Source organism: Mugil cephalus, chromosome 22 (genome assembly GCF_022458985.1).
Source record: "Mugil cephalus isolate CIBA_MC_2020 chromosome 22, CIBA_Mcephalus_1.1, whole genome shotgun sequence".
Classification (NCBI taxonomy): Eukaryota; Metazoa; Chordata; class Actinopteri; order Mugiliformes; family Mugilidae; genus Mugil; species Mugil cephalus.
Genome location: NC_061791.1, coordinates 6,047,109 through 6,062,808, shown reverse-complemented (window position 1 = coordinate 6,062,808; position 15,700 = coordinate 6,047,109). Strand labels below are relative to the sequence as shown.

Here is a 15,700-nt window from a genome sequence, read left to right as displayed (position 1 = left end):
AAAAAGTGAGAGGACATGTCACCTAAATTAAACAAAACACTTGGGTCAAACCATGTGCAAGGAAGTTTGGCAAAGATGAAGTCTGTTTAAGACAGAGGAGATGAAACGTCAGTCAAGTTTCAAAACCTTTATTTTGAAATTGCGTAATTTCCGAGTTGACCTAAGTAAAATGATAAGAGGCACGCCTACCAGTGACTTCTTCTTCAGTTAGTAGTACCTTCACCCCAGAGGGACTCTAGTGGTTTCTTACTAAGGTCTGGGGCCTGAAGGAGTCATGAGGGGATTTCCAGTGGTCTTCAAAAATATTTGAATGTGCACCGTTTAGGGACTAATTAATTGCCTAAAAGGTTCATTCAAAAATGTTTAACTGAGATTTCTATTTAATAATTGAATTCTATGCTGACGGACACAGACATCTCTTACTACCATTTCAAAATTTAGCCACCACAAACCAGACGGCACCCAGACGACTCTGTGGTTTCTTTTCACCGCAGTTCACGAAAAGGTAACACAATACAACAAACTGAGGCGTACGTGGAGCTGCATCGTGTCGCGGCTTATATTTCTACACATAGCTCGTGCAGAAATACAGACAACGAATGTGGCAGAGGCCGTCTCTTATTAGAAACAGCAAGTTAAAAAAAAAAACATCTTTCGCCCCTGCAAATAGAGATGCAGACGCCGGACATGACACACACGTAATATGAACAGGCAGATATGTAATGCTGTTGTGTAATTGACACACTTTATAAATGCCGTCTATTTTTAAGGGCACACAGATCAGATATTAATTTTGACAAAAGAAATAACCAAAATTATCGACAAGGCAGCATCACTAGGGATGTTTTATTGAAAAGGAAGAAAAAAAAGAGACGTATAAGCTGTTTGGATCATGTAAACACACGGTAATGAAACAGAACTGATGGTGGGAACCTTGCTTTAGGTTAACCCCGTTTCTTATCTCTATTCTATATTTGGTCTCTAGCGCAAACAGATTGAAAATTTCTTACAACCCAGCGAAGACTAATACAGGTTATTTGCTTTGTAGGTTTTGGTTAGAGATCACACACCTGAACAGCTACCGCACGGCTTCCGCACATTGCGTGTCCGAGTCAAACCTTCGACGTCAAGGAGCGGTCGCAGAGACCTACTTTGCCGCCATGGTAACGGCAAGAGCACAGAGGTCATTTGGCTTTTGACGGACTGAGCTTTGATTAATCGAAACTCTGAAGAGATTATACTCCTCAACGGCTGCTGGGGGGGGGCCCTACATGAGTTTAAAAAAAATTAAAATGCGATAAATTTACATTTTATGAAGTAAAGAAAGCATGTGACGTTAGCATGTTACCTAATCAGAGGAGAATGGGCCTTGTTGAACAACAATCATGGGGCACATTGAGTAAAAGCACTCATTGCTCACTTGATTGGTGAGCGTGCACACCACTGACTAAAATGACATTAAACAGGAACGCCATGATTACCCTGAACATTGTTTGATAAATAGTTTGATAAGAAGTCAGACAGAAGTAGAGCTGCAATGATTAGTTGATTTGTTTTTAGTCCAACACGCAATTCATCTGTAACTATTCAGACACAATTGTTCTTTTCAAGTAAAAATAATACATAGATTTGATGTTTGTGGTTTAGATTAACGGAGAAAATAATCAATACTAAAAAACAGAAACTTAGTTTTATATAAATATGATAAAGTCTATAGATATTAATCAGATTTTTTCATCCAGCCCTACTTCGGTGTGTTTTCTAAAATGAGGATATGTACTTATCGTGTGCTCCCATAGCTCAGCATTTGGGTGAAAGACGCAGAGTGGATACATTCCCAACACGGTGGCATTTAAAGCGTTTTAAATGTGCAGTGGATGCGGCGTCAGGTCCAACTCAAAATGCAACATGGGAAATATATTTAATACGGAAGCACAAATAAAGTGCAAAGGGTTCAGCGCTGAATACAATCAATATTGATGAGATCCTGCAGCATGTACATACCGAAAACGAAACATATAAAAAAACATTATTAAATCGTTTTAATTTAACATTTAGTTCTGCTAATTCTGCCTATCAACTATCATCTCTCTTGTTATATAATATCTTCTCACCATGTGCGTTACTCCTGTGCCTCTTAATAACCTTTACTACCTACTTTCCCATACATACAGTATATCTTCGTATTAGCACCTATGTGGCAGGTCAAGTTAAAGTGTCAGTAATCAATGATCATGCATAGTTCAGGCGGGGCGTCCTCGCCCACTTCCTGGCCTCGTTGCTCCTGTTGCATCTGCAGGAATCGGAGCGGAGGGAGCTGTTCAATGTCTCTTTTATGATTTATGGGATGAAGAGCTTGATCTGGGTAACACAACCGCATCACTTGGTGAAAGACCGTTAAATGAAATGGAACTGATATGACCCCCACCAGAATGAGTTACAGCTTTCAAACTCTCCAAATATAATTGTTGGATTGTTGATTTTTTTTTTTATATATCATCTCCAGTGGTGTTGTCATTGCTCCTCCCAGTGCCACAGGAGAGAGGGAGAAATCCTCTGAAGGGTTGAAAACAAAAAAAAAAAAAAGAGTCCGGGTGGTCCTTTTTTTTAACTCCACATGCCCCACAGGTGGTGTCCGTTGTATCGTCCGGGAAGTCATTACGAGCCGGCAGCTTCACCTCACTTCCAGGTGGCGGCGGCGATGCGAGCGCCTGCACTCCCCTTGGCGCTCTTTGACCCCAGCGACTGACCCGAGCGGCTCCGCAGGTCGCGCTCGGCATTCTCGCTCTGAGCCTGCTCCTCGTCGTAGCTGATGGTGCAGAAACAGATGGGGGCAGGGGAGTGGGGGTGGTTATTTAGTCAGCAAATACATGTGGGGGAATTCCCGTTGTGTACGTTTGAGTATGTACGCAAAGCCTTGAGTTAAGATTCCCCATACTTTTCTGTGGGCTCATCCCTTCGATAGCTCAGTTGGTAGAGCGGAGGACTGTAGTGGGAATTGCCAGGCATCCTTAGGTCGCTGGTTCAAATCCGGCTCGAAGGAGATTGTTTTGTGTGTAATACGTAGGATGAGCAAAAAATATAAAAAAACTCTAAAAGTGGGTCACTCTCAAAACTTTACCCCAAATATAAACAATCAAGTTCAAAGTAAGGAGGTATACAGATGTGTTCTGAAGTATTATTTTATGAGCGACTTTGTGGACTGCTGTTATTAGCCTGCTAGCAATGCTACCTGCTACATGTCATTTGTAATTGTACCCATGCTTTATTCCTAAATGAGTTTGGAAAGTTCGTTTAAAAGAAGTCGATTCGCGAATCAGCAAATTGATGTCGGGGGCCAGGTTCGATCCTCTGGCGGCCCAGTTTTGGCCCACGGACCATATGTTTGACACCTCCTGATATAGACTTAAAAGTCTGTCCTTCGAGCCGGATTTGAACCAGCGACCTAAGGATGCCTGGGAAACACTCACTACAGTCCTCCGCTCTACCAACTGAGCTATCGAAGGGCGATGGGTGCCGGCCTAGAGTGGGCGGCCACGTCCACCTGTACGCAGTTCTCACAGTTTGTAGCAAGTGTCCACACTAACAGCGTACTACAGCCAAAGTCAGGATCTGTTGTCATTATTCTATTCGGCCAATTACACCACAGTCTTAACATATCTCCCCGGTTCACACCTTGGCTTTGAAAAGTTTCTAGCAACTAAGAGAACCATTATTCACCCCAAGTCAACGAGGAACGTAGCTGTAGATTGTGAGAATTCAAACCCCCCATAGCTCTACCAACTGAGCTATCGAAGGGCACGAAGCCTCCAAAAATGACAGAATTATGGGAAATTTACACTCTTGACTCGCGCGTTTCGCTCGAGGCTGATTTTCATGTCACTCACAGGACTTGATAGTTGCCCAGAGCCTCCCGCGGCGGGCTGCGGTTCCAGCGGCAGTCCGGGATCTCGCCGTTGGGTGTGACTATGTTGAGCGTGTCATTGATGAGGTTGTACTTGAGGATGCGGTCGTTGGCTGTGCTGGAGGTCAGCGAGGGGGAGGCATTGACCTGGGGACCGGGCAGAGGAGAGGACACGTACGGCTAATTGGCGTGGGTGTTTCATGGTGTTACAAACGGAAATCTCATTTCTTAGTTAACAAATAGGTTCACACAAATGGACAGAGCTTAATAACGCAGGCAGGAGCCAAAAGGGCGTGAGCATGAAGTTTTTATAGAGGCTCTTATCAGGCAGGAAATGTAGTTGCTAATGCACTTTTACAGCTGTGTGCGTAAACATGCATTCAAAGGAGAACATTAGATAAATCCTGGAAACTAACTGCGCCACCAACGCGCACACACAGTTATTTTCACGAGCAGATGAAGTAAATGCCAAGACTCGCTTTACCCCCTGAGCTATTCTGATGCACCGCCTGCTTTTGAGACTTTTGCAAGAAAACAGAGAAAGCCGAGCGATTGGCGAGTGGTCCTGACTGGGTTTGTGGCACACGTTCCTCACCGAGGAGCGTTTCGTGCCCTACAACCAGCTCCAAGCCGCCAGGAATAGATCAGACTGCGAACAGAAATAGTTCAGACCTAGCCTGGAAACCTAGCAACAGACTGTACGGCCGTCAAAATGAGCGCAATTCAACCTGACAGCCTCACAAGAAGAGAGAGCAGAATTAAATTAAGTCACAACTCAAGATAACAAAGATAAGTTCCCTCGCACAATGGTGTTTTTCACTAACCGGGCTGAAGACACACCTTCAGCACACAATCTGAATAGAGGCACACAACCAAATACACCTCAAGGGCATTTTAAGCTGCTCAGCAATCGAGGATAAGTATGTGGAGTCACTGCGCAAACATGTTAGGTATTCGTGGAAACATCTTGTTGCCTGGCAGCAGTCAATTTTGAGTCATTTAAAGGCGTTTTTTAATGTGAGCGTGTACGTGATATTTCCGCTTACCTCAATGAGCCATGGCTTCAACTTGTCATCAATAATGATGTCATACCCGTAACACTCAAAACAGTGCTTATCGTTGTTCATCACAGGCTACGAGAGAGAAAAAAAAAGCAGAGTGATTGTTATGCGTTAGAAAACTTTTTTTTTTTTTTTTTTTTAATGCAACACATAGCGATTCATCGGGGAAGGATGTAATAATCAGAGGTAATATGCACCGGCAGCCATAACTATTAGCACGCAGAGTAACGATGCTCAGGAAGGGAATTAAGTCTGACCACTTAGCAGAAAAGGGAAATGTACATTAGGCTGAGAGTACAAACAAACAAATCCAGGTGGTTTCACAGCTGTGCGTTTCGAGTCCTTACTTTACAACTCTTAATTTAGCAGAGTGAAAGTTCAACCTAGAACATGAGATTAGCTCCTGACGCGTGATGTGAAATCCTTCAACGGAAAGTTGCGGACTTCTGACACCTTTTTCTTTTTCATAATGCAGAATATATACCAATTGATATTTATAAGCACTTCCCCTAAATGTGCAAGTGGGTACGTGAGAAAAGGGTTCACATGTGTTAAGAAACCGATGGAGATCAGCTGCTTCTTTCGACTTCACTCTTTTCGGTTCGTTTTCACCGAGTCGCTTTCGGCCGCACGCAGCAGCTGTTTCAAATGGAAATGTTCCAAAAAAATTAAAAATTCAACCAATGATCAGAGACTCTTCAACTCTCTGTAACTGTTACACAGACAGTCAAAGTCAAAGCAAAGACTGGGTGGTTGCAAGTTATGTCAATACGTGGCTGTTTGCTCACAATGTCAGTGTCATACAATGCTATGTTAACCCAGATCAAAAAACAGCTTGCTAACTAAAGACGAATGAGTCAGTGGTTATTTCAAATAATAGAAAAGCTTTTCATCACTGCACCCTGTGAACTGGCAAGTGTAGTGTGTATTACACGTGCGTGAAAGGAAATTACTCTTCATACCAGTAAGCGGCAGCAGTCTGCCGGCTCGGTGTGTCAGTGAGCATGCAACATGTGTTTGGGTTTCACCGCGACATCCACTTACGGCCACGGCCTTCAGCGACTGCACCACGATCCAGTGGATCTGGTCGAACAACCGGTTGGTCACCTCCTTCCCTCTGGTGCTCTCCAGGTACAAGCGCAGGTTACTGACGGTCCACTTGCCTCCGTGGACGTGGTTGTAGTCGTCCTGCAACAGGGGCACACAGTCGCCATAGCAACAACTTTATTTGGGTTTTGACTCATATGTTAAAAACAGGGAAAATTACAGCAGACATTTGTGAAGACTTAAATTATGTTTTTTAAAGCTTGGACATAGTTTGAGGCTTCTTTCTTTCCTTTCTGGACCTACCCCGTGTTTCTGGATGGCCACATTAGTGAGGTGGACGAACATGTTGTCCAGTTCACTGGTGCTGGGCGTGTACTTCACTGTGCAGAACCTGCAGAAGCCCAGCTTGTACCTGAGAGTTAAACAGACAGAGAAACATCACATTCAAGCGTATTAATATTATCAATAAGGTCTTTGCTGGGTGAATAGCTGAACTCTTCAACCATCGTACATATTCAGGGCTTACATGTAGCATTTCAGGGGCCGATAGGTTGTCACCAGAACGTAGAGGCGCAGGTCAAACTTCTTCCCTCCTATCAGCAGAGGGTTGTCAATGTACAGGGAGATGACATAAGCCTCTTTACCACTAGATGCTGCCACAAACCTAAGAGCAAAGGATCCAGAATCAGCCACCCGTGATCTCCTTTTTTTTTTTTTTTATGAGACAATCACAAACAAACAGTAGATCTCGACGGTTGTAATGTGCAGGCTTGTCTATAAAAGTTTACACCTTCATCATAAAGAATCTCGATAAGATAAAACAACTTTACGGTTCCAAGCAAATCAGCAGCGCTTTACACGAGTATCCCCCCGCGTCTTTGTTTACTCACGTTGAGGTGCGGCTATCTCGCGACCACTTTTTAATCTGGGACAGTTTGTTGATGAGGAAGATGCCTTTGCCCTGGGCTTTTCCGCATGGCTTCATGATCCAGGTGCTGGACGGATTCTTACGAAACTCTTCCACAAACAGGTTATAGTCGGCGGGGAGCATGAACGTCACCGGGACGAAATCTGTGAAAAGTTATCAGGTTTATCAACATAAATGACACCTCCCCTTGGTTTGTGTGTATGTTGGGGGGGAGAAGTTATTGGTGTACCCAGGTAAATGTATTTTCCATTCTCGTCCTTCTCTGCAAGCGGGCTGCTTTCCTTCTCCAGCTCCTTTCGGTAGCGCTTGATGTTCTTGATCATTAGGTCCTTTCGGGTCAGCTCGTAGTGGTTGGGGAAGTGGTTGACCATCTGGTCATCTGACAGGCGGTAGCCGGTGTCCACGCTGAACACATTCCTGATGGTTTGGATGCTCATCCTGCATGCGGGTACAAAATAAAACCTTCATGACATTGCCTCAACCTGCCCCAGACAGATATTTAATCCAGTTCAAATCAATTTTAGTCATATAGCGAGAGTCTAAAACCACTGGTAGACAGAAGAAGAGAGATGCGGGACAGAAAAGAAGGGAAGCCGAAACAAGTCGATAAAAACCACATTTGCAGTGAGGGGAAGAAACTTAATTACAGGTTTTTAATACTCGTAGTTGTGGATTGTTGTCGCCCCATTAATCACCTCACAACGCTTCAGATTTATCTCGGAAACTAAGTGGGGGCCCGAGTTGGGAAACACTTCACTACATAACTGTATCATGTACAAAGCGGTTACAGCCTCTCAACAGTCTAATAATACAGCAAGGACACTTTTCCGTGGCTTGATAAGGACGATGAGGAGGGCCAGCTCCATCCCGGTCAGACCTATGAACTCAGTGGAACAGGTGAAATAAAGGATGTCATTTTAACCGCACCGGGGAAACGTCCTGAACAATTCCTCTCACTGCCTCGCCTCTGTGAGACTACTGGGGTGACAGGTAGCGATAAGGAGCTAAGCACTGCTGCTAAATTTCCTCCACTTTTAAAGGACCCCTTACATCCTCTGGACAACATATCTTTTCCTCAGGAATTTTACTTATTCCTCATGAATTTTCTGTGATATTTATTCACCTAAAAATACAATATTCCTACTTGAGCAGCCAATATTCACGAATATTCATGATTAAAGTCGACCTCTACCACTCCTCCATTGTGTTTGTTTGTTAACTTCAATTATTTAAGATGGGTACAATAACTTAAGATATTTCTTGCAGATTTGATATGCGGTATTCTCTATTTTTATTGTTTATCTTGTATTTTTCCCAACTCAATTACAAGTCTTATATTACGTTAAATTTCTGCAGAAATCTCTACTAGCTTTTCAACCCAGGACCTTTACTTGTGATGTTTATTGATGAGCAAATAAATCCCTCTTCCACTCCCTATATGCAACACACGTGCAGTGTGTGTGGAGGGTGCAATGTAGATGGCAAACCTACCAGTAGAAATTCCAGTCGTCGTTTTCCGTAACTTGAAGCCATTCCCTTTTCTCAAAGTTATTGATGAGCACTGATTTCTCAATGTCTGTCACCCACTTCACCTTACCGGCCATGGTGCCTCCCACTGAGGTGCAGCACAAAACAACAGGTAAAAAGATGTAAACAAAAAAGCACACAACCACATACAGAATGCAAAAAAATCCTTTGAAGTGCATGCTATTATTATTTTTTAGGTGGTGTTATTTTAGCACCTACGGGTCCAGCAGTGTCTGTGAGGTTTCTATCTACTCGGGTACCTGCAAATCAATGGCAGGAAACAGCCAGTCATCAGCATCAGCTAGCCGGGCCGGCTCAGGTATTAGCAGGCTGCTGGATCCTGGGCGGACATCATCCAGGCACTGATGCAATCCCACCGGGCTGTGGTTATAGGGAACCTCGCTGCCAGCCCGTTTGTCAGCATCGCCGTTAGCACAAGCTAAGCTACCTCGATGCTAGACGAGCTGTATTTATTGATCCGGGTGCCAGATGTCGTGAAGCAGTGATGAAAACGCCCACCGCATTCAGAGTAGTTTTTAGCTTTAATTAAAGCAAAAAAAAATCATCTACATGTGACACTACATCACATTAAAAGAAATATGTTAGAACACGACAGGTCTCAAAACATTAAAAGATGTCGTTAAGGGCTTGGTCCTTCCGGGACAATAACCTAGCAACGGAGGACGCAGTGATGTCATTGCAGGGTGTCATTACCACAAATATCCTGTAGGGGTCAGTGTTTGACTGTGTTTAATCTCCTCCATTAAAAACATTACACACAAGTTTGCTACCTTAAAGATGCTTATATTAATATTTATATGTATATATGTTGTATTATGCATACACTTATTTATTTTTTATTTTACTGTTCATCTTAAAAGCCTAAAATGTCACATTTTTTGGAACCAGAATAAATTTGAAAGCAATTTAATATTGCCATTGCACACAAGTTATGAGGAAATTTTATTTGGCAGCAATCTCTAGTAACAGCTTGAAGTCAGGTGTTTATGAAGTCAATGAAAATATTAAATATATATAGATAGATAGACATCTAAAATCTAAAGCCTTTTACTTAATTTTGAAACCATTACTTTATAGTATTACTGGGGGGAAAAGTCGATTTGTTTTATTTGGCAGTACTTGTAATATTTGTTCTTGCAGTGTTACAAAAGTATGATAATTAAATATTTATTACAAAGCTTTACCATTAATGCATCACATGTTAAATTAAAATGATCAACAGAAAAATATCAAAGTGATTTATTAGAACATGTGCAATGTGGGTAGTTGCAATATTTAGGAGAAAGGGTCTTAGTTGAAATCTATAAAATCAGACTCAATCAAAATACTTTATTAGTTCTTCAAGGAAAATGTTTTGTTGCTGTTGCTCCCATAAAGTGATAGTTGTAAGATGACAGTAAAATACAAAGAAAGATAATAAAAAGTAATATTAAAAATATATTTTTTTCCCACAAACACAAAGAAGAGATAGTGTAACAAATACATTAAAATAACAATAAAAGAAAACAATTATTGCATCAGTGGTGATTACGAGCTGACAAACAAAATATATTCAAAGCTAAGTCACATGACTCCGGTGCTTCTGTCGCCCCCTGTCGGTCACAGCTCGCAGCGGCAGGTAAAAGGCGGGGCCACTCGTATTTGTGGCAGTTACCTGAGAGAGCAACGAGATTAAAGGACGCTGCTGTAAGTACAAGAAAACACCTTACTAATAAATGTTAATTCAATCGTGTCTATTAAGTGCTAATTGAAATGTTTTTGTGCATATTACAGGGCGGCGTCCATTTTAATCTACACAAAAAGGTATATATATGTATATATGTATATATATGTTTTTACTTTCTTTTTCGTTGTGCATGCACCTGTTTACTGTCAGTGCGCGGGCATTCATATTCGATTAATATCAAACAGGACTGCGATAGGTTATACTATACAAGTTAAACCCGTGTGAGTGTAGTATTTCTTAAATTAAAATGTTAATGCAGACTTTATACATTATATTTTGATCTTCAAAACGACCTTTGTTTGCTTTGGGTGACAACGATGACTTCATCTCTTTGTTATGACAATACAGCAACCTACTGTAAACTATTACATGATTAATGCAGACAAATGTCTGTGAGTGATGATGAACAGGATTTTGATTATGTTATCGAGTCTCATTACATCTTACATATCAAAATGTCATATTAATATAAAGATAAATACACGCAAAGGGACTTATTTCACTAGTTTTTTTTCTTTTTTTTTTAGTAGATTTGTTAACAAAGACATGTTTAAAGCCTAAAAGCAGAGTCTTTGGTGTTGTTTTTATGTCTAGAGGCAGTTTGGTTGATTTGAGTTATGGAAATAGAGCATTTGCATTAAGGGACATCAGTGTACGTACAACAGGAACTGATCTCAGGACAGGTGCACGTAGGCTGCAAACCTGTTTCAGTCTGATTGTTGTTTGGGAAGAACAGAACAGAACTTACGTGCCGTGTTAAAGGCAAATTAGACGGCACAAAGTGCTACTAAATGTTAAGGAAGTGAAATAGGCTTTAGTCGCTGTATGTTTTAGAAAGTAAACTACAACCGTTGGACATAATCCAACAGATGATGTCACCTCTCCAAACCTGGGAGGGCCTGTTTTTTTTTTTCAACCTGGATATTCTCCCCGGTAACACAGCCGCCACCTATCCTGGTCACATGACCCTGTATTTACACAACCTGTTTATGAACGTTGAGAGTGGAGCAAAGATAACACTTTCCAGTCATGGAGCCAGTCATCTGTCCTGCATGGCTAATGACGTTCTCATTGTGTAGTTTCACTTACATTTTTATGTAACCGTTCCAGAAAACAAGATGGTGGAGCAAACAAGACGGTCGACTCGTGTCGTCACCTTCCAGGCTGGACCTGGCGAGGTGGACACCGGCACCCAGTTTGACGTGAACCTCAGGTACAGTACGGGCCGTCCCTGCTCCACCATGACTGTTAATAATAACAACAACACAGGCTGATTGTGCCTGAAGGCAAACGCAACCATGTGGGTTCAGTTGTTCCAAAAACAAACATAATCCAAAGGAGGCTTATTATTGTTTTCAAATGTTTCCAATGCACATTAGAAACATCCTCATCCAGTTTCTGTCTCATCTCAATGACAATCCCACTTCACCCCATCCTCTAGGATCAGCGACGTTGCTGCACGAGCCTTTGGCCGACAGTTGGCCGTAATCGGAGACCAGCTCGACCGCGAGTTTTCCAGCCGACCACCGAACCAGCTGCCGACCCCTCTGCAGCTGCTGAGGCCTGCCCAGGACCTGACGAGGACCATCTATCGGTACAAAAAAATTAGTTTTAGTTCATGTAACTATCATCAAATTTGCGCGATTGGCTGTAACCTGTGGCCGCTACATTTCAGAGACATCCACAGTCAGTTATCGGGCCTCCAGGGCTTGTCGGATGCGGTGAAGGCCTGGATAGCGAGCGCTGCGCCTGGACAGGGGATCCTCAAAGCTGAGGCCTTGACAGCCTTGGTAATGCTCCACATAAGTTTGTTTCATCAACTACACTCCATCAGTCTTAGTTAATGTTGCTAAGCTGTGAGCCTGTGGACACATGGTGCAAATTCATCTCTCAGGCCATAGAGTCTATAGAGTGCACAGTGTATAAATACTATTACAATCCTTTACAAATGGAAATCTGTAAGGGAAAATGTTTATGCAGGATGCAAATTCAACTTCTATACATGGTGATTGGGATGCAGTTTTCTGAAGGTCTGCTTGGCAAAAAAGAGGTCAGAGGTCAGAGGTCAAAGTCCTCCATTGTTAGCTTGATTGTTATCAACATATGCAAGGGTGAATCCCATTTGTGAGCTCATTTTCTAATACAAAAGGCTAGATATTAGGATTTTAGACCAGAATCTGTATAAGTACACTATGCCATAAAATAATAAAACAAAAAAACCCTGCACAGCTTAAATGTTCTGTTTTAAGCCACAATTCATCAATAAATCAAATTAATAAGTAACTTTAACAGTGGTAAATGCATAGAAGCATTAGTCCAGTGTCACCTCACGTGCAATTAATTGAAGTTTAATTTCTCAGGTTTCCAGTTTTAAACCAGTAACCTGCCCTGGCTGGACCAGAGGAGCTCTTGCGACCGCGGCCCTGGTGGCTGCGGTCACCATTCTGGGCGCACTGTGGATGGAAGGGGAAGACTGAAAGGGACACAAGCACATCTTCTCAGCCTTTATATGTTTGATTTTTTTTTTTTTGTTTTGTTGTTTTTTTGCAAATGTGTGACAACTATTCTGATTTTTTTTCCCAGCTGTTTACTTTACTTCTCCTTTTATACTATTTTATGAGCGGTATTGAAGTTAATGGCAAAGACTGTGAACAGCCTCTTGGGCAATGAAGGGGGAAATAAATGGTAAAAAAATGAATCTGGGGATTGTTTAAATCAGTTTTATAGAGTTGCCCAAGGAGTTGGTCGGTATATTGTAGCGGTGACATGTTGGTTCTCACTTGTATTAACGTGGGAAAAGCATGATCGCCATGACCGGACTGTTGCTGGCCTGCAGTCTTTTGTATCCAAATTAGTTTCTTACTGGTTTAAGAGGCCAAGGTTTTTACAAATGATATGTCGCCTTGCTTAGTATAAAATGAAGGGAGCTGGACTTTCTGTTGCGGATTTAAAAATGCTTTTTCATGTCATGCAAATAAACTTCGTAATGATGAAAAGTGAGAGCCTCATTAGTATAAAACGCTTATTTAATTACACAAGAATACAAACAAGATAGAGGAGCTCTCAGTTCTTAGCGTCCATCTGCCTTCGCCTCTTCTTAGTCTCCAAAGTCGATGACTTTCACATTAGAGTACGTTTTGAAAGCCTTCCTGTTGCACATCTGAAGCGTGGCGCCCAGCTGCTTTCCGGGCCCCAGCTCGTAGGTGTCGGGGAAGTTAACTCCCTGCGTCCTCTCGTAGATCTCGTGCAGCGTCTGCTCCCATTTCACGGGCGACACCAGCTGCTTGACCAGCTGCCTGCAAACGTGACTCTCGTTCATGTAGCGTTTGCCGTCCACGTTGGAGTAGACGGCGATCTCAGGACGCCGCACCTGGATGATGGGAGCGAAGATTTAAAAAAAAAAAAAAATCTGTCTGGGATTTTAATATCACTGTTTTGCATGCCACTTAATTCATGCAGCGGTTCACTGACCTCCACCTGCTTGAGGACCTGTCTGAGGGGTTCGGTAGCGGACGCCATTAGCTCCGTGTGGAAAGCCCCGCTCACCGGGAGAGGTTTGGTCCTCTTGAACTGTAGACTTCTTGAGTTCTGCTGGAGGAAATCCAGAGCCTGGAGAAAAAAGCAAAAAAACAATGTGACACTGATGAGCGTAGATCAAGCTGCGTATAAAACTTTAAAACATCTAAACAGATATTTTTAAACTGAATGAAGAAATAAAGATACCTCCTGATGCCCTGCGATGACCCTGCCGTCAGGGAACAGGTAGTTGGCCACAGAGCACACCGGCTCCTCCACCCCCAGACTCTTGCAGTGCTCTTTAGCCTGCAGACAGGCCTGTTTGTACTGAGCCTGGGGTTTACCGATAACAGACAGCATCCCACTGGGAACCACCTCTGACGCCGCCTGCATGGCCTCCGCACGCACCTTCACGGCATACAGAGCTGCGGGAAGACGCGTTAAGGAGGAGTGAATGATGCGCCCAAACACTGAGTTCAAAATGATTCAAATTACGTGCATGAGCAGGGTTTACCTTCTGCAAAGTCCATGGCACCGGAAAAGACCAGAGCAGCAAATTCTCCAACGCTGAAACCCGCAGCAGCAACACACGACTCCGTGGCCTAGAAGGGCGTCATGGGAGATTCAGATGAATTTGCGGAACAATTAAAAACTTTTTGCGCATTTTTGCGTTTTACGTACCGCTGGGTTTTCGCTGTGGAGCCTCTCCACTGCAGCCAGCGAGGTGACAAACACCGCCGGCTGACAGTGCACCGTCTTCTGCAGCTCCGCCTCGGGTCCCTCCAGACACAGAGACAGCAGGTCGTACCCGAGGACCTTCTGCGCCACCGAGAACATCTCTTTGACGTTGGGGTATCTCAGGAGCGCTTTGCCCATACCCACGAACTGGCTCCCCTGGCCGGGGAAGAGGAGCACGGAGCGGCCTCGGGGGTTCTTTCTGGGTCTCCGCGTCGGCGCCGAGGGCGGCTCATGGTCCGGGAGAGAAGCGGAGTCTTCTACGGGAGGAAGGTGAGAACCATCCCCGGAGCCGGGCTGGTTGGTGGACAGCCTCCGGCTCAGAGACACCAGAGACCTGACCTTCCCCCTGGAAGCAAACACTGATGACAACATGGACATTTCCTCACAAAACAAAACCCTCACGGGTTAAAACAGACACACAACCCGAATGTGTAAACTATAATTAAACAAAACAGTCAGCTTTGATTAAACTCTACTCTCGTCTCTGCTCGGCATGACAGCTCTCTGTGGGCCGCCATGTTTGTTTGACCTATGTAGATTTTATTTAGTTTTTATTTCCGGTGGATTTTCAAGCGCTTTCACGCTACAGCGCCGCCTCAGGTCGCAATGTGTCATGGTTTAATTTAATAATTTAATGGAGAAATTAATAAAAAAAACAAATAATAATAATAATATACTAACAACTAATAAATACATTTAAATTAATTTAATAATTTGAATAAATGTAATTAAGATGAAAATGTTAAAAAAATGCATATTTTTGGTGTTCAGTTTTTATAAACTTTATTTATATACTTAATTGCTTCACCTACAACCTACAACATCTACAAATCCTCATTCATAAGTAAAGCAGACGGAGCAAATTAATTTAAAAAAAAGTTGAAATTAAGGATTTTTTTCTTTCTTTTTATTATTTGTAATCTCAATCATTCAATCATTTCTCAATGTAATAGCTCATTTAACATAAATCTTTTTGCGTTGCGCTTCAGATTCTTGTTGCAGTCCGACCCAAACTCAATTTTAATTTTTCCCGCCCACATTCTTTTTAAAAACACAAAAGTCACGGCACAGTAGCACCTTTTTTTTTTTTTTTTTACTTCATATCTCTCATAGTTTCCTGTGGGTTTTGATCATCAGATAAAAGCTTGCAAGAGAAAAGACTTTCCCATCAGCTATAAATAAATTCATGTTCCTGACACCTCTTTAGTTCAAGTTCCGGCAAGAGAAAGGTC

The 15,700-nt window shown here is 42.7% G+C and overlaps 3 protein-coding genes and 2 non-coding genes across 5 annotated transcripts; 2 read left to right on the top strand and 3 right to left on the bottom strand.

Annotated features, from left to right (window-relative positions):
* Positions 1–815: 815 nt before the first annotated feature.
* Positions 816–9,125, bottom strand: ttll1 (tubulin tyrosine ligase-like family, member 1). The gene is made up of 10 exons (XM_047574708.1): positions 8,728–9,125; positions 8,432–8,555; positions 7,170–7,378; positions 6,903–7,083; positions 6,539–6,676; positions 6,316–6,424; positions 6,010–6,153; positions 4,951–5,037; positions 3,888–4,051; positions 816–2,809 (listed from the first exon to the last, which is right to left on the bottom strand). Exons 2-10 carry the CDS (start codon positions 8,542–8,544, stop codon positions 2,680–2,682), a joined length of 1,275 nt encoding a protein of 424 aa, XP_047430664.1. The 5' UTR covers positions 8,545–8,555; positions 8,728–9,125; the 3' UTR covers positions 816–2,679.
* On the top strand, positions 2,956–3,043 carry trnay-gua. The gene is given in 2 exon segments: positions 2,956–2,992; positions 3,008–3,043. It is a non-coding gene; the product is annotated as a tRNA-Tyr (tRNA).
* On the bottom strand, positions 3,418–3,506 carry trnay-gua. The gene is given in 2 exon segments: positions 3,418–3,453; positions 3,470–3,506. It is a non-coding gene; the product is annotated as a tRNA-Tyr (tRNA).
* Positions 9,126–10,047: 922 nt separating the features above from the next.
* bik (BCL2 interacting killer) lies at positions 10,048–13,210 on the top strand. Its single transcript, XM_047575600.1, has 6 exons — positions 10,048–10,174; positions 10,262–10,291; positions 11,325–11,427; positions 11,656–11,808; positions 11,890–12,004; positions 12,575–13,210. The coding sequence occupies exons 3-6, from the start codon at positions 11,333–11,335 to the stop codon at positions 12,689–12,691; spliced, it is 480 nt and encodes a 159-aa protein (XP_047431556.1). The 5' UTR covers positions 10,048–10,174; positions 10,262–10,291; positions 11,325–11,332; the 3' UTR covers positions 12,692–13,210.
* Positions 13,211–13,222: 12 nt separating this feature from the next.
* On the bottom strand, positions 13,223–14,992 carry mcat (malonyl CoA:ACP acyltransferase (mitochondrial)). Its single transcript, XM_047575599.1, has 5 exons — positions 14,412–14,992; positions 14,245–14,332; positions 13,938–14,155; positions 13,686–13,823; positions 13,223–13,584 (listed from the first exon to the last, which is right to left on the bottom strand). Exons 1-5 carry the CDS (start codon positions 14,844–14,846, stop codon positions 13,312–13,314), a joined length of 1,152 nt encoding a protein of 383 aa, XP_047431555.1. The 5' UTR covers positions 14,847–14,992; the 3' UTR covers positions 13,223–13,311.
* Positions 14,993–15,700: the final 708 nt, after the last annotated feature.